This window comes from Antrostomus carolinensis, unplaced genomic scaffold (assembly GCF_000700745.2).
Source record: "Antrostomus carolinensis isolate BGI_N321 unplaced genomic scaffold, ASM70074v2 scaffold7150, whole genome shotgun sequence".
NCBI lineage: Eukaryota > Metazoa > Chordata > Aves > Caprimulgiformes > Caprimulgidae > Antrostomus > Antrostomus carolinensis.
Window position 1 is genome coordinate 1 of NW_010287642.1, and position 22,853 is coordinate 22,853.

Consider the following 22,853-nt stretch of genomic DNA (forward strand, 5'->3'; position numbering starts at 1 on the left):
ATCCAAACCATTCTATGATTCTATGAATCAGACTTAAAAATGAAGTTGTATAATGTTCTGATGTTCTGTATAAATTTCTGAAAGAAGAGTGGGTCTCCATTTTTGAGAAGAAAGGTAAATAGAATGTTTTTTCTGGTGTCACTGAAGTTTTCTTTATTTAGGTTGGGAGTAGACAAACCTTTTTTCTTTTCTCGACAGTGAATAACACTGTTTGGATTAAAACCATGTATTCTTTGATGTAGGTATGTTGCAGCCTTATATCCGTTACTGTGAAAGATCTGTATCAGAAATACCAAGTCATGAAACTCGAATTAGAACAAGTGTTGTGGTTTAAAGCCACTTGGAAACCATGTAGAAGTCCTTTTTGCTGACACACCAGATCTTAAAGGATCTCCTTTGTGGGGAGCTCCATAGCATCTTTTATCATGGCCTTTAGATTCTTCTTTCAAAGACACCTGCTTGGCTATTAGCATATATAAAGTCCTCTAAATTAGCAGTCTGATAATGTTTGCTGATGGTGTGCTGACATTTCTGGCACTGGAATAAATCTTGAAGTAATAAAATCTGTCGTTTAGAACTGATTACCTTAAAATCATTCCATGAACTTTTTCCTTTGCCTAGCGCTGAATTATGTAGAATCGCAGCCATTAGAAATACATCAAGACAAAAAAGGAACCAAAATTCTGCTTCCAGTAAAAGTAAAAAACCGTTCCTCCTGTCTCTTCTAACTTCTACTAATAATTACCATAGTCTGTGCTAACTTGCTGTCTTCTAACATTTTTGTTCTTAGATGTTGTGTAGTAACAGTGAAAATACTGTTCCTCAGCTCTTGGTGGATTTCTGGGAAGCTCTTCTTGTAGTGTGCTCTCAGGAGGAAATACTTCAGGAGCTTTTATTGAGGGTTACATCTCAGTATGTTTGGAGAATATCAAAGAAGCAACTTCCTGAGACTAAGCCATTGAAGACAACAGAGGATCTGGTAAGTATACCACTCAGAGATTTTATGACTGCATGATCCCTCCAAAATCTATCCAAATAGTATCTTTAGTACTTTAATCCTGGGCAGTTTATCTGTTGAAAGAAGCAAGACTGAAAGCAAATAAGGTAGTGTGCAGTTACCAAATAGGTATTGCTGGCTCTGGGGACTCCTACTTTTTGGGGACATTTGCACATGTCTCCAAATGCAGTAATTGCAGCTCTGGACAGAAATAAGTCCAGAAACAATAAGAGTTTGTCAAGTGGAGTGTTTACAATTTTACAAAGCTGACTAAATGAGAAAAATGTGTGAATGATGAATTTTAAAGGATACTGAATGGGAAATCTGAAATACAGAATTAAATAGAAGTTTCCAGTTTATTTGTTAGTAAATTGTAGGAACCACAAGAAAGAGTACCTGCTATTCCAAATTATGCTATTTGAGAGTAAAATTTTCTTCACTTGTGGTGGGTTTTGCATGGAACTGTCACTAACAGAAATATTTCTTTTATTGCAACTTGATTCTTTCTTGTATAGATAAACTCCTGCAGTCATTTTGGGTTGATTTTCCCATGGGTAACTACCATAATGTCAGTGGGATCTCCATCTGAAAAAGATTACCATGAAGATACCTCAAAACTACAGGTATCTGATCTAACAGTAAGATCTATGAAACCCTTAGATCTTACTGTTTACGGCTTAGATCCACTCTGCAAATGTTTGTGTACATATGAACAACTTTCTCTAGGGGACTCCCCTCCTCCTTTCCTCCCAGGTTATCCAAGTTGAACTAAAAGGCACATTGAAATGATAGAAGAAAAAAATACTGAAGATATTGCAATAACAATGATATTTACATTTGTAGTCCACTGTAACTTGCTTTCTCAGTTTTCAGTAACATGTAAAGGAAATACTATTTCAGAATTATTTTGATAAGTAGGCTTCTGTTCTACGGTTAGCATTTTTTTGCAAAGTTTGTCTTAAATTGAAACAATACTTTTTCTTCTTGTCTTCAGTCTCTTTTATGTAGCCAGACAATCAATACAGCTTCAGCTCTGCCCATCTTGGAGCCTCTGACAGAGGCTGGCAATGTTGGCCTCACCATCTGTGTTCTCTGCAATACCCGTCTAGGCAAGTATGAGGAAGCCATTGACCAGCTTCTCAAAAGGTGTCCTGATGCAGCTGTATTATATGCTCAGCACGAGCTGAAAGATGACAGTCGGGTGAGCTACTATTGTTATAGTTGTTCAGTATTGGTTTTTTTGTTTTGTTTTGTTTTTTTCTAACTAAAATGCTATTCTGTACAGCTGCACTCTGGATGGATGGCATTTAAGTTCCATAACTCAGTCCCCACTAAGTTTAGTGGATTTTTTTTTTTTTTCCTAATTTTTTCTGTGACTTTGTGCATTCATTCTAGTAAATTTAAAGCGTAGCCTTTTCAGATGGCAGAGTGCCTCAGAAAAGGGAGAGTAGTATGTTCTTTTTGCACTGGAAATTAAAAACTAGCTAGTTTTCTAAATTCTAGTTTTCTCACTAATCAGTTTTTTAAATTGTTTGACAGTGTTGTATAACATGAAATTTTTAGTGATAAGCTCACTGATAAGAGAACGTGGTCCTTCAAATAAAATCACACTTAAATATGTTCTTCCTGCGTTCTAGTGTCATCTTCTGACCTTGTAACATCAGAAAGGTACTTGGTGTACTAGTGGAAAGATTATGTTCTTCATGTCCCATCTTCCCCGTAGGTCTCTATGTGGTTTTAATTTTGGAACTGATTTTATTCCAGTGTTCCAGGATTACAGGAGTTTACTTCCATTGCCCATCACAGCTACTCAATTAATGGTACAGTTTTGCTGGCAGATGGATATACTAGAACTCTGTTCAAAACCAGATTTGTGCTTTCTATTCAGATCTGAAAAAGTAATTTCTTTGATTGTTTCCATATTAGTTGAACACGAGGATGCAGTACTGAATCTGAACACAGGTGGAAGAAAAGTATTACCACGTTTAAAAAAGAAGGAAAGAAATCCCTTTCCCTCTCTCTGTTCTTATCAACAAAATTATACACAAAACATAATTCACTACTGTAGCTGTTGGAAGTAGACAGATTAGGTCAGAAGACAGAGCAGTGTTCTTAAAGTAAGCATAAGAGCTGGAGCTGTGTGTAGGGAAAAACCTTAATTTTCTGACTGCATCAGTCTGCCATTTATACGACTCTTCTCTTACAAACTTTTATCTATAGAGGCACTAGGGGGCACTGTGTAAAAAACCAGCCAGTATAAAAAGATCGCACTGAAAATCAAAATTACAACTTGTGCAAAAACACTGCATTTCAAAACTTTATGTTAATGAATTATTGAGTTCCTCCTAGCCTACCTGTATTTGTACACATCTGAGTTTAGTTCAGTGTATTTTTACTAGGTCTTTCATACTCTTAATTGCAGTCCTTGTTAATTTTTACCCTTTTGCTGTGGGTTTTTGTGGATTAGGCTTTGTGGTGGAACAAGCTGCTTCCTGAACTTTGCAAGAGAACCAGACTTACTGGAAATGACTGCCCTGTTCTTATTTCATTGCTGAAAGGTAAGTCAGTTGATGCAACTCAACTCCAGAAGCCTTTGTACCTCATCTGACATTCTAAGTACTGTTCAGGCTAAGGACTACTAATGTGGTATTTTGAAAGAAGACTTTTTTTCTACAGATAAAGCTAATACAGCTCAGCAGGCTTTATAGTCATTGGCACAGGATTCTGCGGCATATAAAAATCGTGGCGTTCATTTGGTATTGAAAACAGTTAAATTGTGGGAATCATTGTTTCTATGTAGGTCAAGAATAAGAAAAAACTTACTAAATAGAACTAATAGATAGTAATAGGTTTGTTTGTTGTTTTTTTCCTAGGCTAAGTGACTATATGGTTCTAAGCGGTGACAGCTATCAGAACTACTGTTGATAACCCGGTGGGCGTTTAAGTGTGTGCTGATGATTAAGTCATAGACTGAAAAAAACCCCACAATGCGTTACTACTAGAAGCAGAGAAACCAACCCTGGTAGTTGATGTAGTCCTATTGTTACATGTTTGTAGGAAGTCAATAATACTGTGTATTGGTCTGGGAAGCTGCTTGCAGAACATCCCAATTTACAGATAGTGCTGAGTTGGTTAATCTACTAGTATAGATTTCTAGGGCTTCCTTTGCATTTGGTACAAAACATGTGAAGTACTAGATCAGAATTCCATAAGCATTAGCACCACATCTAGACCTGATGAGTCAAGATAGAGGTATGGTTTTAATCTAAGACATAGTTTCAGTTTACTTTTGAGATTTCCTATAGTTGAATTTGCTCCCAACTTGGTGTGTCTCAAATTTCATTCTAGTTGCAATATTTAGATAATTTGATGACTTCAGCTAGTAATTACATTGTTAATGTTTTTTAATTTCTTTGGTCTAAAACCAAAATACCTGAACAAGATTTTCTCCCCTGCTCCGAGCAGAAACTTTATCAGTTGTTGCAATGGAACTGGAACTAAGGGATTTCCTCAGTCTTCTACCAGAGGATGGAACTGCAGCATTTTTCCTGCCTCATCTTCTTCACTGCAGCCAGAGGAAGCTGCTGACTTAAAGCAATGAAAGTCTACTGTGCACCCAAATACAAAGAATGTGCTGGAATGAAAAAATTAAATGAAACAAACAGTAGAACTCCATGTAAGGTACTGTGGGCCTCCCCTCACATAAATCACCTTATTTCTCTAGTTGAAACCTTATGACGGCTATTGAATTGTCAGACAGATATTGTCTGAGGCAAAGCAGCTGTTCTGAAGCTAATACTGTTACACTCTGACAAAGGTCAGCAAAACAGAGTTCCTGCCAGGTAGAACTGAATGGTGGTTGGACTGGTAAAAACATAAGCTATTAAACTGTTAAGCAGGATCACTTGTCTTTGCAATAACTTATGGCCAAAGCAGCTAGAAAATACACACTGTACATTAGAACTGGGCACACAATGTTCACTGAAAGGGAGTCTTAATTCTATGTTTGTTAGGTCGCTGGTCTGGGGAGGAGTTTAAGCTGTCTAACTGTACCAGTAAAAGTAAGTGCCTTACTCTTCCAAGTGGAATTGGGCCCCACTTCATTTTGCAACATAGACATTCCCTTGAATTCCAGCTGGCAAAACCAGTCAGCTGCACTGTCATCTTAATTACATACCTATGCAAGTAGTACAATAAAAATGTTTTCATTTAGCAATTCACAAAAAAACCACCGTAAATGGAAGAGAAACAGAAGTGTTCCCAAGGGGAATAGAAGATACGGACTACCCTTTGCTTGCTGGTTTTTTTGTTTTCTTTCTTCTGTTGTACTCAATCAGTAGACAAGTAGTTGAAGTATCACTAGGTCAGAAATCCAGCTGAAAACTCTTACTTCTGCTAGGTTTTTTGGTAAGCATGTATGTACTGATGTTTGTCTTTCTTTTGGGCACCTTCTGTCCCTTCATCTGGAATTCAGTCATAATAAACTGTCACAATGTTTATGACCTTTTTATGAATGCAGTTTGGTTTTTTTGAGAATCTAAAACAAATTTTGCTGTTGCACAGGGTTATTTACAAACTTAAAAAAGGGCGGGGGGGGGGGGGAAACATTTCATTTGGATCTTCCGTGTTCATCAGCAGTTAAATAACATGCATTAGGCATCACCTAGAGTATGTTTAGCTTGCAAGATACTATTTTTATTTAGAGAAAAAGATATTTGTAAGCTGTTACATCCATTCAACTGCCTTAGTTTATGGCTCTTTTGTTTGCTGTCAGTCACCAAATGAAATCTTCCAAAACATGGAGATGAATTGTCCAGGAGATAGTATTTATCAAGAAATGCTTCACTCAAGGTAGACCTTGGAGAATCACTGTGGTAAAATGCTTTCATCATTCTAGTGTGCTGTCTGTACCTTTACACTTGAACTGATTGAGTAACCTTGGGAACAAAGATAATTTGTCTGTAAGGAGGAAGACAGCTTTTGTTACCCATTTAATGAAAAGAATAGTCTATGCATATGGACAGCAGTCCCAGATGAGAGCAGTGGATCCCAGTACCTTCTACACATTGTGAGTTAGGTTTAAACAGTTTCAAAACACACTGAAAGGTACGTTTTAATGCACTTCAGATGGCTGATTATGAAAAATCCATACTGCTTCTACAAGTTAAAGTCTGTTTCTATATCTCTTTCTGTGTACTAAGTAGTTTTTTATCTGCACAAGTTTGGCACAATGTATTCTGTAAATCAGAATGGTTTATAAAATAGAATCGGATAGTGTTTAACATTCCGGTTTATATTTTTAGTATAGATACACCTGTACATTATATAGTTGTATATCTATATATACACATACAAACACATATTTTGAAATGTTCCTACTGTTCTCTTCCTGTCAATTAACTATAATGCATGCCTACTATGCTCTGTCTTTAGAGTACAGGAAAGTGTTGCTATTAAAATTGTATTATTTACAATTGTATTATACAAATACAAATTATTGTATTATTAATTGTATTATTTGTAGAAACAACTTTCAAAATTCATGTTTTTTTCATATGTAGTATTGCTTAAGCAAGGTAATAATGACTGTAAAGCTAAAACATGTCTATTAGAAAGAAAACACTATTTTAGTTTTTCAGTACTCTTAACTGTTAGGGATGATGACTTCAGCTTTCTTTACCAACTGTTCTTTTTGTTTTAAATGAATATTGAGAGTGAGTCTGACACTACTGGCATATCTTGGTACAGAAATACTCTGCCTCATGAAGAATTATTTTTAAATAAAAATCTGACATTTTAATTTCACTGATGGGAAGCTGAAGCAATAGTCAGTTAACATCCAGTCTTTTAGCTACTGTTTTCTGAGGAGAAGCACTGAGGCAAGTATGACATGTGGCTTGCAACATTCTGGCCTCCAGACATCAGTATTAAGCCATGAAATACTGCTGGATGCCTGAACTGGTTCCAAGTATGCTGCCCTGTCTGTGAGCCCCATTCTGCATCTCTAAACATAATGAACATTACTGAGATAGACAAGCTCCTACCTTCCTTTGGGAGCACTGTGTAGGTGGCTTCCATACCCGCGTGGATGTGGTCAGTAACATGACAGTGTAATAGCCAAGTTCCTGGGTTCTGCGGGGTCATTTCCACAGTTTGAAACGTCCCAGGGAAGAGATCAAAGACATCTGCCCGGTAAACCCCTGTTTGCTTCCCGACAAAAAGAAACAATGGTGAAGCAGCGTGGCATTACCAGATGGCAGTAATTCAAGCTACCTTTTATGCATATTGCCACCAAACTTTTTAATCACAGTTGAGTGAAAAGACATCTACTGTATGTCACGTCTACAGAAGCATCACTTTGTATATCCACTTCATGCTTAAAGGGTTAATAAACTAGCAACTAAGTGGAAATGAAGCAAAACTAGAGCTGTTGTTTTACCACAGACATAAAAATTCACAAAGCAACTTGTGAGGTTACTGCTCTGCAAATGCTACTGGCAGATATTCTCTGCCTCTTGTATGTTGATCAAATACAGGTTTAGGGCATAAAAACTTTACAGTCATATTACAAGTCGTGCTTAACAGTGTAACATCTGACTTTTCACTAGAGATTACAGTCCTTGGTATTTGTTCTACCTCTCATTCTTAACACAGCAAGAAATGAGTGTAAAGGACCTGTTACCTTATACTCAAAGCTGTGGCCATGGAAGTGTGCTGTGTGAATGTCTATTTCATTGCCCATTGCCATCAAATACCAGCTCACTTTATCTCCAACACGCATCGTTAGACCATGCAAATTTCCAAACACCTTTCCATTAATGGCTAAAAAGTTGGAAAGAGCAAGACAGAGAAAACAAATAAGATTTTGTGTATTGTTATTCTATGAACTTTAATAGAATACAAGAGTTGAAAGACAATGCCAGGCAAAAATAATGGCTTTGAATGGTATATAAAAACAAAACAATTGGACAGCATATTATGAATGGGTCTGATTATATTCCATATTTAACTAGAAAGTAAGACACAGTTAAAAGTCCTTTACGGTACACCACTGCTAATAATGCAGCTATTAAAGATCTGCATTTCCTGCAGCTCTTGTAAAGGGTAAGCTTTACCAGGGCATGCTTTTAAGATGCACACCGCCTTTTCAACTTAGCCAGAACAGTTGTTTGCTGACACCAAATCAAAATTTCAAATTCAATTTTTACACTTTCTCTCCTTTAAAAAAAAAAAAAAATAAGGAACAGTGTTGCAAATAGTTTGAGTGAAATTTTTCAGGCCTTCTGCCCTGGAACTGGAAATTCAGAGGGGATGGGAAAGTCAAATTTATATGCAGTACTTTGAAATACATAGAGTTTCAGAAACACATTGAAATACATAGAGTTTTAGGAGTAACATTAACTAAATTGGGAAACATACCATGCATTTTATTACTTTCAATGAATTCCTCATCCTCTTTGTCAACAAGGTGCGGGTTGGTAGAATAGGTTTTAATGTTTTCATCCAAGTACCATGATTCATTTTCATCAAAAACCATAAAAAGAAGAGCAAATTGAACTTTCTTTTTAGTATGAAATGATGGCAAATAATGTCGATGACACACAACAAGTGTGCCTATTAATCCACTGTAGGTGTCCTGAAATTACAAATGAAAAAATATAATCACAAGATGTGACTAAGCAGGAGCATTTTTAATGCCAGACATGACTCCTCTCACTGTTTCTACAGTTGTTAGTATCTGGGAATAAAAAGTAGCCTGTGTCAGACAAATTTATTTCTTCACTGTTATATGCTACCCATGGATCAAGTTCAATGGACTATGAAGAGTAACTGTCTCTTTTTTTCTCTCTTGCTAGAAATAAACATTTGTTCCATTTTAATTTCTTACTCATGGGGCTTTTTTTTCCAAATTCTTTTTAGATTTTAGGATTTTGAGCTTGGTTTCCATTCAAATATACTTCTTGACACTTTATTATTTGTGTTGCTGAGACATGTAGGAAAGAATACATTATTTTCATTAAATATTATTAGTCATGTTAAGTTAATGGGTGCTTGTACAAAAATGGCAGTTTTGTATTCCACAGTTGCATGCTAGTTTTGCCACACATGACTGATTAGATATTGAGCAAGCTATGAAGTGTCAGATTTAAGAATGAAATCTAAGTGAGGTGATCTATAGTGACAGCAGAAGAACCAAGGAGCAAGAGCATGAAGGGCTGTGATTCAAATTCTGCCCTGACTTTCTTGCAGTATTCAAGAGACATTTAAATTCAAAGGTATGGTAATGGTGAGAATGACTGGAAAGAGTTTCAAACTCATCTCCTTTTTGCTGTAAGTGTATCTGTGTTGAAGACACAAACAAACCCCTTTATATTGATATTAATAATATACCTTAATGATGTCCACCGTTGAATGGTATGCCCATGCAATACAGTGTGGATCTCCCTTCTCAGAACTAGATCTCTCTGGGATTTTCCAGACATACATTTTTGTTTCACCTGAATTAAATAAATATCAATGAATTTTAGAAGTTTTCTGTGTGCTGGCCTACAAGAGGTCATCCTGAAACATATGTTATCTCCATTTACAGCATGTATTTGTCTTAAACTTCCTCTTCCCAATTACTGCACTGGCTAGCTTGTTGTTGTTTCCCTTCTGCAGATCCCTGACTCTTCTTGCCAATGTTGGGGTTTTTTTGGGTTAGGGGGGTTTTTTGTTGGGGTTTTTTTGTTTGTTTGTTTGTTTGTTTTTTCCCCACAATGGCACTGTCCAGTTTACAATACTTAATTGTATCTTTTGTAAAGATCACAGAGGAACTCATGAAATAATAGCTAACATAAGCTATGCTCTCCCTACATAGCCAAATATCTTTGATTTCATGAAAGGTGCAGCCACGCTGCATCGAAAAATTACTGATGACCTGTCAAGGGCTAGGATACATAGCAATAGCTAGCAGGGCCATTTTAATTGTAGAAATATGTGTCATAATCAGCATAAAAAAATTCAGAACCTGAGGTAAGAGCAAACAAACAAACAGAAGCGAAGTCTTTTCCAAAATGAAAGCTTGCTAAACCTCACTAGGAAGCTCGAAATAAACATGGACGCTTTGATACCTGGGTTAGTCACGGGAACAACAGAACTGTCTGTTTTAACTCCATGGGCATGTATAGAATATGGTCTTGATGCCAAGTTCTTAAAAACTATTATAATTTTATCTCCAATATTTGACATAAGCAGTGGCCCTGTAGGATTGAAAATAAATATTAACTTGGTTTTACAAAAGATCAGAGCAGAGAGAGAGAGAGAGAGAGAGAGAGAGAGAGTTTGTTGTGTTCCTATACAGAACAACATTGGCTTATAATTCAACTATACATGGATAATGTCATTCACAATGATATGCCAACTTGAGTAGCTGAAGTTAGGCATCTAAGTAGAGGCCTAAGCTTCAAAGCTCCAAGCACCTACTATATTTGAAGTCAGTCTGGATGTTGCTGCCCAGTTTTATGCTGACTTTGAAAATACTGGCATGTGATCAGACAGCAAACCAGAAAGGTTTTTTTTTCTTGCAAAGCAAGCAATGTAATCTCGCAAGGAAAGCGCCATAATGAAAGTAGCAGTTCCATGTAGGTGTAGTCACTTTGTGTGGGTAGAACTATACTCAGTATTATTCAAATAGTATCTTCTTCTTTCACTGCATTTTTCCCAGTTTCAAAACTGAACTTCATGATGACTATACCTTGAATTTCCAGGTGCTGCTGCTCCTCTGCTCTGGTTTTTGGAGTACTGAATGTCTGATCAGTGTACTCACGATATACTACCTTTCTGTATTTTGAGCCAATGAATTTGTCTTCTTTATTTAAAAATGGATTGCCAGGGCTGGAAAAAAAAAAAGAAAGAAAGAAAGAAAAAAGAGATAAGAATACATCGAGCATGTCTTCCTGTATTTTAAAACATCTTTTGCAGATATGTCAATTAACCATCAAATGAAAATCCAGCTCAGTGAAACAGTAATCTCACAGACAACTCGTATCTTCAACATGAAAACATTCTTGTTAAGCTGGAAGGTTTCTCTTAACCTGAAAGGTTAAAAAACCCCACTATAAATAGACCAAGTCTATATAGTATTTGAGAGAATGCTGAGCGCTCAGCCTGGCAGATATTTCAAATTGCAAGAAGTCATCCAGCAACTTGCATACTGAAAAACAGAGCCCTCGGTGACTTTTGTAGCTCTGAAACGAAGCCTAAAATTTGTAGAGCTGAAATGAAATGGGAGGGACCGATTCTCTGCTGTGCTCACGGGGGCGGGAGACAGTAGGAAAAAAAAAAAGTCTGATAACAGCACAGTCCATATTACTTGTGCTTAAAACTATGACAAAGTCCACTGTAGTATGTGGGGCAAGGAAATGTGCTATCAAGCTGAGGAAAAGGAAAAAACTACAATTAAGTCAATAAAAAAAAATATAGGCAGTTACAATCTACTACTTTAACCTCAAATGAATTTATACTGGTGGAACACATAGAAATTCATTAGTTCATTGTGTAGCCTCCTCTACTAATTGGCATGAATCATTTGATCCAATCAGTTATCTCTCATTGAGATTCAAATACTGGGAATAAAACACCAAGGTGACAAGCTTCATAGTGAATGGATTCGGTCATGGACTTATCTTATAGAATCATAGAATGGTTAGGATTGGAAGGGACCTTAAAGATCATCCAGTCCCAACCCCCCTGCCATCAGCAGGGACACCTTCCACTAGACCAGGTTGCTCAAAGACTCATCCAGCCTGGCCACAAACACTTCCAGGGAGGGGTAAATTGTGTAAACTGTGTAAAGTGTGTAAACTTTATCTTGTGTAAACTGATGAAATTGAGAGGAGTAAAAAAAGAACCTCACTCAGAGTACAGATACACATGACACAAAGACATATTGTTACATATTGTAAGTAATTATATATTATGACAAAGTAGTCATGGTATCTACAACTTAATGAACATTCAAAGCATTCCACATCAAGTACGTTACCAATGTCACTAAATAATAAATGCACATGCACTACTCAGGATTCATGAAAATCTGCAGCTGCCCCACAGAAGATTTATGCTGAACAATTTCACGAACATCATGCAGTATGGCTCACAGTTACGTGGCAACATTAGTGGAGAAGGACTACAAATTCAAGTGAGCCCTAAAAATATATATGCAAAGAAAGTGGGTCTAGAAATGCCTGGAGGAAGAAAACGTTCAGAGAAGTGAGTTGCTCCTTTGCTTTTTTGCACATTTTTCCTTGTATCTATTCCAAAGTACCTTTCCTCATGGTATTGATGCCGCTCAAATTCCCATGTCCTGTTAGGAGAATATTCCCATTCAACTTCCACTGCAGCAATATAATAAGTCTTTTCATGCAAATACATAGATAGATCCACATTCCACCAATGGCATTGTTTCACTTTGTAATTCTGTTTCATCCCCCCTGTGTAGTGATCTGTTGTCAGGCACGACACTTCAAAAACTCCTAGAGGTTGTACAAGAAACAAAGACTTGAGGAAAAAAAATCTATTACTAGTAGAACTTGAGATTGTATTACCCATGTTGATTCAGTGTTTAGAGACTGAGACACAGGCTATTGCTCATGTAAGATCCAAATTCTTTTTGTGTTATGGCTACTTGTAGTTATAAAATTCAGCATACGTATAAACAAAAAAAAATCAAGGCGTTAGCATTAAGAGATTATGTCCTATGAACATAAGTTTGCTGCCCTTCAAACACAGCTGTTCACAGTTTTAGCACCCAAATGATCAAAATATCAGCTATTTAAAACTTGTCTCTAAGCATAAAACGTTCATAGGTAAACAGCTTCCAAAGTAATAAGAGGATTTTTAAACAAGACATTTACCTTCAGAATCAGGCTTCATAACAGCTGTAAGAAATGTATGTGGAAACAGATTTGCTGTATCCCTTCTTGTCCCTTTAGTAATGAATGTGTTTTCGGAAAAGTATATCGCATGGACATCGACTTCTGACCCCAAGCCCATCAAATGCCAGGAAACCACACTTCCTTTACACATCTCAAGACCAGGTTGATTTCCATACATATAACCATTAATGGCTGTAGAAGGTTTGAGGAAGCAAAACCCACCTTGATTAACACAGTACTTAATTCTGCAATACAGATTATATAATACACACTTCAGGTGTAATGTGGTGCCTCAGACTGACAGAAATACCAACAATAAAATACTTTATCACATCAGCGAAACTAGAGGATCAATTCAAGCAAGCAACTTTTAAAACCCAGTGGAAGTATTCAGAAGCCATCTGGACATGGTCCTGGACAACTGGCTCTGGGTAACCCTGCTTCAACAAGGTTGTTGGAGATGATGACCTCCAGAAGACCCTGCCAACCCCAACCAGTCTGCAATTCTGTGAAAATCCTCCTTTCAGGTACATCATCTGTAGGCCAGAGGTTTATTTTCTCTTGCTGCCTGGTTACATTCATGGGGGTTGCACATGGGCTACAGACCTAATTCCTCTTTCTGTCCACTCAAAGTGGTACATAATAGTGCTAAACGCTCAACTGCCATGCAAGACACTGAACAGTTGGCATTATATTTTGAACTACCACATTTAGCTGAAATTGAATTGTATTCAAACATGGTTTTCTTTCCAATGGAGAGGAATGAAATGTCTCTGCCACTATGCAATTTCCCAGTCTCCAATGTAAGATCACAGAAGTAAAAACTTTATTGTGGAAATGAACATTTGTCTAACCAGTACTTACAGTGCATTTTGTTAGACTCTTGGAAGTCCTCATCATCTTTGTCAATTTTATTAGGATTTAGTGTAAACATCAAAATACTGTCATCCAAGTACCAGCTCAGATTCTCATCAAATACTGTGGCAAGTAGAAAAAATTCCATGTTCACATTTTTCTGTTGAGAAGAAACAGCACAAAGGAAAATAGAAATGAGTGAATAGAAAATGCCAGGAAAAAAACTCTATGGGCATAACAATTTCTGAGTATAATTTACAAAGTAGGATAGATGCATATATTGATACTTCATTCTAATAACTTCAATGCTTTCTAATTGCTGTCTCTGGTGACTAGATATCTGCTGCTAATGCTCTTTCTACCTGCAGGAACCACCTCTGGAAATGCATGTGTGTTTTGGTCTTTAAAGTCTCTACATTTTTCTAGTCATTCTCATCCTAGCTGAGACTTCAATGCCAATGTTTGCTCACTGTGATGGGGGTTTCACAATACAGTCTCTGTCTATCTGGAGCCAGACTGATTTTACTTTAAAAAACAAACAAACAAATAAACCCCCCCCTACCCCCCCCCAAAAAAAAAAACCAAAAAACCCACCCAAACACTCTTCATTGTGTGTATTCCTCTCAGCACATGGGTGAGACTGATGTGGAGAGAAGGTGGTGCTGAGTGGTCATTAATATGGCAGGCCCTAAGGGCACAATTCAGGAAGAGAAAGCAGATTCAGCCTCAAGGAAGCAAATGCTTCCATTTTTCTTCTTTGACTGACCTGTTTCCCAGAAGGAAGCAGAGCTCCTTTTCTGCACACCAAGAGAGGACCCACAAGGCCAGAACTGGTGTCTCTGACTGCATCCACCGCCGAGTAATAAAGCCAGGTTAAGCAGTCTGGATCTTGGTCTGTGGGGCCCACGTCTTCCGGCACATTCCACTCATATGTAAATGTAGCACCAGGACTCACATGAGAAGCTGGAGATTCAGTACCTTTTACAGAAATCAACATTAGGAATTATGCCTAATGAACACTGCTTATTTCATCACCTTTAATACATCAACATGTAGGACAGCTTGTTCCCTGGTGCTGGCAGGATCCCCACCTATGGGCCTACCTCTGGAGGCAGCACCGTACGATGCCCCTTCCTCACGCTTGTAGTACCTCACACCATGAGGCTGAATGCTAAATGGGCGGCTGGCATTGTTTCGGAAGGTCACCCTGATGCTCTCACCCACTTCAGCCTTGATGACAGGTCCTAGAAAGAGCACATGGTCTAATTACAAGATGTTTCTTTCTCTTGAGCGATGTACAGCTCACCACGAGCTTACAGCAGTCAAAGGCTGCTGCCTTTCCCATTGCACGGGGAACTTACCCCTGGGCCCATGTGGCCACAGACCAGGTCCTTGGCACACAACCTGAATCACACGGCAGCCCAACAGCAACCGGACTGCTCCATTCCCAATTCCTCATGGAGGCCCAATGATGGGGAGGACAGTTCCTCCCTTTGGAAAGGGCTCCACAGACATCAGCATCCACCTCACACTCAGTCCAGAGCCATGGCAGAAGCAGCCTGGTTATAAACAGGGCTAGATCTGCCGAGCCTGGCCTTGTAGTTCAGAGCCTGACCTTTGGAGACCACGGCATATTCACACAGGCAAGGTGGGGACCTACACAGCATTGCCTTCAAGAGCTCTCTGAACACCTTGGGGTGCCTTTTGGAGGAAGCCACAGGCATCAGCATCTGCAGGAGTCAGGGAGAGCCAAGGATCCCTCCCCCTTCGAGGTGGCGGGCAGGGGAAGTGAGCAGTTACTCTCATAAAGTTTTGACATGAAACAATTTTAGTATCTTACCTAAGAGTCCAAGATGTGCTTCGTCTGTGAGCCTTTTTTTCTGTTCAGTGAAGGAATCGTCTGTGTATTCTTTGTAAATGGCTTTTTTATAAGAGCCACCAATTCTTGTCTCACTTTGTTCAAAAAATATGCGAGATTCACTGTGTAAAAGAAATTGCAATAGATGCAAACAATTCAGGTCATAATACTCAGCTTTACAAAGTCAGCCAGGACCTCAGCCCTGTTTTCTGAGGTATGATGTGCTGAGTTTGTCTTTTGGGTCTCCTTTCAGTGATCTGGCCACGCGCTTATATATAGTCCCATATAAGGATGTGCAGCAGGGCTCCAATGTCCTTCACTAACTTATCTTTAAGAAAAAGACACTGTACTCTGTTGCTGTTATAAAGCCAGCATGCTTAGAGACTCATCAACAATGATTTCTAGTCAGCATTTCATAACCTGAAGTTTACTCTTCTTTTTATTAAAAGTTACAAATAGTTCAGCAGCAGTAGCTACAAACACCAAGAACATGTTAACATCTAAATAGAAAGTGAGAAGATTTAGTCTACGCTTTTTAGTCTACCCTTCAAAAAAGGACCTTTCAATGTTTTACAAGGACTATCAGACAATGAACTGTGCCTCATCCCTTGTGGAGCAGGTAAGTATTCTTTAAGTCACAGATAAAAAATCGGAGAAATCAATGTATTTAGTAAATTGATCTAGGTCTTAAATATGTAAGCACGGAGTAAAGGGCAAAACTACCTCATGCAAGTAATTTGCTAGGTGAGATGCCATTAGAGTGATTTTCATCAGCTAGGGAGATAATAATGAATTCCTAGCTTTGTTCTGTAACTGAGAACAATTGACCATCTTGAATCATCAGGGGCCATGGCCTACACATGACATCACAACTCATCTTCATCCTAGTGAAATTACTAATGTTACAACAAAATTTATAGTAAGATTGCAAGGAAAACAATAGACCTAATTTGGTCTGATATTTAGCCTAGCATTAATATTTGAGCAGAAGTGAGTACAATGAGAAATTCCACTTAAAAGTCAGTTCTACCATACAGCTTACCTTATTTAGTATGTTTATAACAATTCTGCTTGGAAAGTAAAACTTTAATTACAAGCATTTACCTGTCAGTGATTAATTCTTGTCCTGTAAAATGGTTCATTGCAGATGGGCCATAATTCCAGATGATCTCTTCAGCAGCAATGAAGTACTGCCTTATCTTTGTACTCTCATAGTGATCTGTTGTGGATTTCCTGCAGTCTTTTACTTTAAAAAGGGCCTGCATACCCCCTGGAAAAAAAAAAAAAAAGAGGAGGTAGAGAAAACTAGGGAGAAGGAACTGCACTTTGTAAATTCCCTGCTTCCAATAGCTCCTCTCTTCCCTAGAGAATTCCCATACCACTGATGGATATACAAATCACAAATGAAAAGGAAGATAAATGATATAAAAGGATGCATGCCAGCCGAGCTAGGATGTAGAACCACAACCATGGTATTTACAGTAGGCAGACAGGTGCGATAAAGTGCATTCTGCTTGTAAAGCTGCGACTAAGATGGTAGTTACAGAGAAGATTAAGGTGGAGTGGGAACAGTACTGCCAGTTAGCACTTCAGTCAAGGCCAGGCGCTACCAGACTGACCATCTTCCCTCTAAATCTAATCAACAGCTTACTTGTGAAAATCCTGGGTCTTGGCACCCTAGGGGAAAGGTCTGTTAGCAAATCTGCTTGCTGGAGATACAAATAACATAATAGAGAGAGACCTGTTACAGCTATGGATTAGGTCAATTTGTAGGATTCAGGTCTTGTCCAGGATGCTTCAAACACATCAGGATACTGCTTGACATGATAGCTATTTCAAAACTTATAACCTCTGTGTAGTTGAATCTGTAGGTTAAACATACTCCCTTTTTTACATCAGAATTTTCATATCCTGGCGAATGATTTTGAGTTCCATGTTCCTTCCCACTTTTGTAACAAATTACCTCTCTAACTCACTTACAGTGGTATAGATAATGGAAAACCAGGATATAGATCATGGAAAAGCATGGAATTAGCTTCTAATTATTTCATATGGTTAACAAACACTGGAAATAGAGGAAGATACAGGGAAGATAAATGCAGATCATCTCTGCATATTAGCCAATGCACTTTCCAGAACACGTCTTTGTCAGCAGGCAAGTTAGCCTGCCTGTCCTGAGCCCCTTGACCAAACATGGAATGAGCCCCAAATTTTTGTTGGCAAACAAAAAGTTGTGATTAATTACCTTCAGTAAGAGGCAAACATCATGCTATTGTCTAAAGTTAAGGCTTGCAAAAGTGCAGCTGTGCCAGTTGCTGACAACTGATAACAATTTCCATTACAGACAAGAATTTCCTTGATTTCTGTGGCTACATGCTCAAGCCCATCTAATACACTTCTGGGCATTTCAGTTACCCTGAGAATTTTGTTACCTAGAGGACAAAATCATCTGACATATCAGGTCAGGAATACTGCTAAAGTGACTCAGTAAACTGTTAGCTCAAACTAAAAAATATTCTGATCACTGGAGCTTGTTCTATACCTTCGATATGGTCATTCACTTGGCAGCTGAGCAGCCATTCCCCAGGACTCCTTGGTATCATGACAGCATCAATAAATGTAGCTGGGAAGAGGTTGATGGTGTCAACTCGATGATGCCGTTCTATTAAGGTCTGTCCATGAAAGTAGGCTGAATGGATATCAGCTTCATTACCCATGCCAAAAAGATGCCATTTTACCTCATCTTCCACACACATTGTGAGGTTTGGGAGGTATCCATACATGTACCCGTTGATTGCTAAAAGAAATGTTATTTATTGCAGTTAAACTTCACAGACCTTGGGATTTTTTATTCAAAAGCAGGTGCCATACAACTATTGTTCTATTCTTCAAAGCAGAAAGAGGCTCAAAACAAAACTCCGCACCTTTGGAAGTGAGCCAATATCAGACACACTTCATCTGCACAACTATCTGCATGACCAGCAGTTCCTGCTATGATTCTGGAATCCATGTCAGAGCCGAAGGTACCTTGTTTGTTGGCACTAACAGTAAAAACTGGTTTTCTAAACTGTGATATTATAGTACAGAGCTCAGGACTAAGAAGCAGAACAAAGTAACACAACTCTGTTTAGAGCACCTGGGAAATTATACGGGCAAAGAGTTTCTTGGCCCCTAAGAATTTTATATCACAACTCCAAAGGTCTGATTGTACATTACTTGTTTTCATTTATTTTTTTTTAATTTAAAAGGATCTTTCTTAATCCTCTAAGAAAAAGCCCCGAGTAAAAAAAAAACAAAACAACAAAAACAACACAAAACTGTCTACAGTTCATCTTTAAAACAAATAACACATGAAAACATTACTTCACCATATCAATGACAAGCAACATTAATATAATATTCTCTCACAGTGCATTTTATTGCTTTCCTGGAAGTCCTCATCATCTTTGTCAACTTTGGAAGGCTCAGAACAGTATGTCCTGATATTATCCTCTAGATACCAACTGAGATTTTCATCCATCACAGAAAACATAAGGATAAATTCACCATCAAAGTGTTTGTCACTGCCCTTATTCATTGTATCTGTAAAAGAAAGTGGTATATTCAAAGTTGTTGGCAACTGACATTATCTTTTCATCAGTTTTATGTGTCGTATCAGTAGGGCTGGTCACTGTTTATTTCTTATTTTGCCACTTCTCTTGAGTGTACACATAAACTTGAAAAACAAAAATCAGTTTTGATAGATACTAGAAATAACTTTACTAAGAATAAATATTGCATGTGATAAGATTACTGTAAATCTGTTTTGCATATCAGTATTTTCACATACTTTTGCAGTACTAGCATGAACACATCTCAGTCGTGGATTTGTGGACAAAGTATTCTGCAAATTATATTCACTACCACACACAAAATCAAACTACTTCCTCTACTATTGAAAGGCAGCTAACTGAAAAGGCAAAAAGCTGCTGTTTCAAAATTAACTGTAATCTTCCAGTAAATTATTTCACTGATATTTATCAATAGCCACTATCAATCACCTTGCATATGTATTTATTTACTTACTTATTTATTTATAGTTTACCTTTCCTGCAAATTATTAAAGGCCCAACAAGCCCTGAGGCAACATCTCTTGGAGCATCTATGTGGGAGTGGTAAACCCTGGTTATGCAGTCTGCATCTCCCTCTGCTGGACCTTGATCTTCGGTCACATCCCACGTATAAGTGTACTGCCCTCCAGGCTCCACAGCATCATCTCTCTTTTGCAGATCTTTGGTGTTGTCAGGATAAAAAGCACCTGAAAAACGGCATGCAGCCACCGTTAACACAACACATTCACAGTATGGTGTCAGGATAGCACCTGCCATGCATTAAAGTTGACTATATGTTGCACTAAGATGGACTGAACATCTGAATATAGATTTAAAAAAATGTTTAAAATCAGGTGAAAAGATATCTTCCTTCTCTTTAGGAGACTCTTAATTTGCCTTTGAATTCCATGGGAGTGCTTTGGTTAATGGCACTTTAAATTTAGTCCTTAATTTATTAGGAGGGCACTATGTACTTCTGCTAAAAAGATAACAATTCAAATATTTGTAAAACATTTGTTAAATATTAATCTAGGAAGCTGTTCTAAAATACTGCATGTGTGCTCAAAGAATATAGGTGTCACTGGAATGAGAGCACCAGAAAAAAAAAATTAAATATTGTTCTAGAAAGCGCATGTACTGCTACATAACACACTGTTCTGCTCCCACGGAATGTGTCTATATCAAGCCACATATCTGTTGTAATGAAAAACATCATGAAATATTAGAAGTTAAGTTGATACTTCATAAATCATTCTAATGAAAAATTTTTAAAGACTGCTTTTGGGACAACATCATATTTTCAACAATTCACATGTTGTTTTTAAGGCCCACTAATAAAACTGCCAACAGCCATATTCTGGTGCCATGGTGCAGAAAATCCCCCATTGCCTGAGTGTGACAAGACCAGTTATCACAAGGGCAAATTATCGCTAATCTCAACAGCACCCCTACAATACAGTTTGAAGTGTGTCAGACTTTTCTCTCATTAATTTGTTACTAAGCAGCAGCTCTTCCTCCATTTTAAGAAATTCTTGTGTATCTTCTATATGATACATACAAATTTAGTGTTAAGAATTCGGAAACATAAGTTATCACTGTTAACAGTATCTTCTATAAACAGCATCAATTTTTCCTTTAGATATCCTCAACACCAGCATCTCTTACATACCTTTATACCCTTTATACTCTCATTTCAGGTGAAATATTGATCTAAAATTGCCTTCTTTATGAATCCACTTTTGGCTTTGTATTTCGCTCTTGAAAAAATTATCAAACTTCTTAGCTCCTGTATTAAATTTATTGTGTCCTGTATTATATGTTTATTTACTTGACCAGTCTTCTCCTTGATGAGAGAATAATCACTTACACTCAGATGAATGATTAACTTCTTATAAATTCTGGCACAGAATAGACCCAAGCTTACCTTCATTTTCCTTTGTGTATGTTACACCATGTGGATGCAGTGTGTAGCTTCTGGAAGCAAAGTTTTTCAAGTGAATAATAATGGAATCTCCAACTTCTCCCTTAATGATAGGGCCTAAAAAACCCAGCCAGGAAGGTTTGTCAACTATCACATCATATAAATGATTGGTGTACTGAGTGTAGACAGCCTTCTTGTAAGTGCTTCCTATCCTGTGTGGTCCTCTTTTGAGAAAGACTCCAGCCTGCCTGTAAAGAAAATACACAAACATAACTGCAGTGTTAGGTACTCATTTTATATTTGAGCATGGAGGGCATTCACAGTGTTGAAAGACCGAGCCCTCAGCTTGCTCACCAGTCATAGATGAAGAAGAACCACAGCCTCAGCGGATATGGCTTTACCCTAATAAAGTCTCATTTTTACAGATTCAGCCCAAGAATATACAAACAGGTTACATAAGAGCAGGGAATTTAGCAATTACTTCCTCAACCACTAAGTGCCTTAACTACTGGATCATTGTTCCTCTCTATTAATGAAATACATTAAAAATGAGAGCTTGGTTAGTGAGGAAACAGCATAATCCATGAGCTAAAGCAAGAGTGACGGAGATGGCATTTCCTACACATGGTATCGATACCTCTGAACCGAGTAGCCATCGTGGATATGCTGTGCAAGCACCACCCACCGCAGGCGAGGGGTCACCACGTCTTTGACAAGATCAACTGGGAATGGCTTTGGACCCAACCTTTGCCTGTGCTGAGGGTCAGGTATGTTTCATTAAACATTTTAGTCTCTGAGTTACCTTTGTAGAAAAAGTGCTTATATTCGCTAACTACAATGGTGAGAGAAACTGCCAGCACTGGCTCTTCAAACCAGCAGTGCCACTATTGGCTGATGCTGTTATCCCAAACTCTAGAGTCTCTTTAACAACAAATCCTCCTGCACATGTCCCTGCCCATTTCAGGAGGACCAGCTGTGGAAGTAAACCTACTCCAGGAGGAGGCAATCCCAGGAGATAGGGCAACACTGCCTGAAGTTCAGCAACCTCTTGATTTCTCATCTTACATGATGAGAAACCAAGCCAACTTGGTGTCGTATTCCTAGCAGGCCATACTGTGAAGCAAGTTAATACTGCCCAAAAGGCTGTGCACAGTTGGAGCATGTGGGGAAGGAACTGTTTGTCCCTTGGCAAGCACAGATCTGAAGTGTAATTAAAATGCCAGTTCAGAGCTTTGTGAAGCTTGGAGAGCATAAACTTAGTTGCAAAGGATCAGTTACGGGAAGTCTGAGTGCATGAAGCTTTTTAGCCACAAATGAAATCAAACACCTATGTTATGCATGCTCTTGGACTGTTTAAACAGCTACCAATTAATTGTAGAGTACTCCTTCTATCAGGTACACCACACTCTTCCTTCCTCCTGCCCTCCTGTGCCTCTATAAATATCAATCTCTGTACCAGCACAGCCTCATAGTCAAAGGGTTTAGGAGGAGAAGAATCAGAGAAGCTGAAAATGAAAACTATGATAAAAGGGACCATCTCTATTGCAGGCATATAACAACCACTGAAAAACTGGAATTAATTTAGCACACTGCAGGTTGCCACAGAGCAAAGCCATGAAAGTACATTGAACAGTGGTGGCTTGTTGTATTACAACACTGCTCTAAAATTTTCAGACAAAATGCTCTGCCATTTGTCAGAATTACTATCCTGCTG

At 38.1% G+C, this 22,853-nt stretch overlaps 2 protein-coding genes across 2 annotated transcripts in view; one reads left to right on the plus strand and one right to left on the minus strand.

The window, feature by feature from the left end:
• Positions 1-790: 790 nt before the first annotated feature.
• LOC104521536 (HPS3 biogenesis of lysosomal organelles complex 2 subunit 1) lies at positions 791-4,676 on the plus strand (the record flags this gene model as incomplete). The annotated part of the gene is made up of 5 exons (XM_010163566.1): positions 791-979; positions 1,513-1,620; positions 1,992-2,198; positions 3,465-3,555; positions 4,463-4,676. Coding segments are annotated over 5 exons (723 nt in total), but the record flags the coding sequence as incomplete, so codon positions are not given.
• A 1,209-nt stretch (positions 4,677-5,885) lies between these two features.
• Positions 5,886-22,853, minus strand: part of CP (ceruloplasmin) — an 18,165-nt gene continuing 1,197 nt past the window's right edge. Inside the window, exons 2-19 of the mRNA XM_010163603.1 lie at positions 21,143-21,387; positions 19,713-19,925; positions 19,037-19,210; positions 18,171-18,425; positions 16,733-16,898; positions 15,611-15,750; positions 14,874-15,014; positions 14,537-14,748; positions 13,780-13,930; positions 12,895-13,107; positions 12,306-12,513; positions 10,734-10,873; positions 10,111-10,239; positions 9,389-9,495; positions 8,417-8,633; positions 7,680-7,819; positions 7,042-7,204; positions 5,886-5,956 (exon numbers count right to left, since the gene is read on the minus strand). Coding sequence (XP_010161905.1) covers positions 5,886-5,956; positions 7,042-7,204; positions 7,680-7,819; positions 8,417-8,633; positions 9,389-9,495; positions 10,111-10,239; positions 10,734-10,873; positions 12,306-12,513; positions 12,895-13,107; positions 13,780-13,930; positions 14,537-14,748; positions 14,874-15,014; positions 15,611-15,750; positions 16,733-16,898; positions 18,171-18,425; positions 19,037-19,210; positions 19,713-19,925; positions 21,143-21,387 — 3,085 coding nt within the window. The remainder of the gene's footprint in view (positions 5,957-7,041; positions 7,205-7,679; positions 7,820-8,416; positions 8,634-9,388; positions 9,496-10,110; positions 10,240-10,733; positions 10,874-12,305; positions 12,514-12,894; positions 13,108-13,779; positions 13,931-14,536; positions 14,749-14,873; positions 15,015-15,610; positions 15,751-16,732; positions 16,899-18,170; positions 18,426-19,036; positions 19,211-19,712; positions 19,926-21,142; positions 21,388-22,853) is intronic.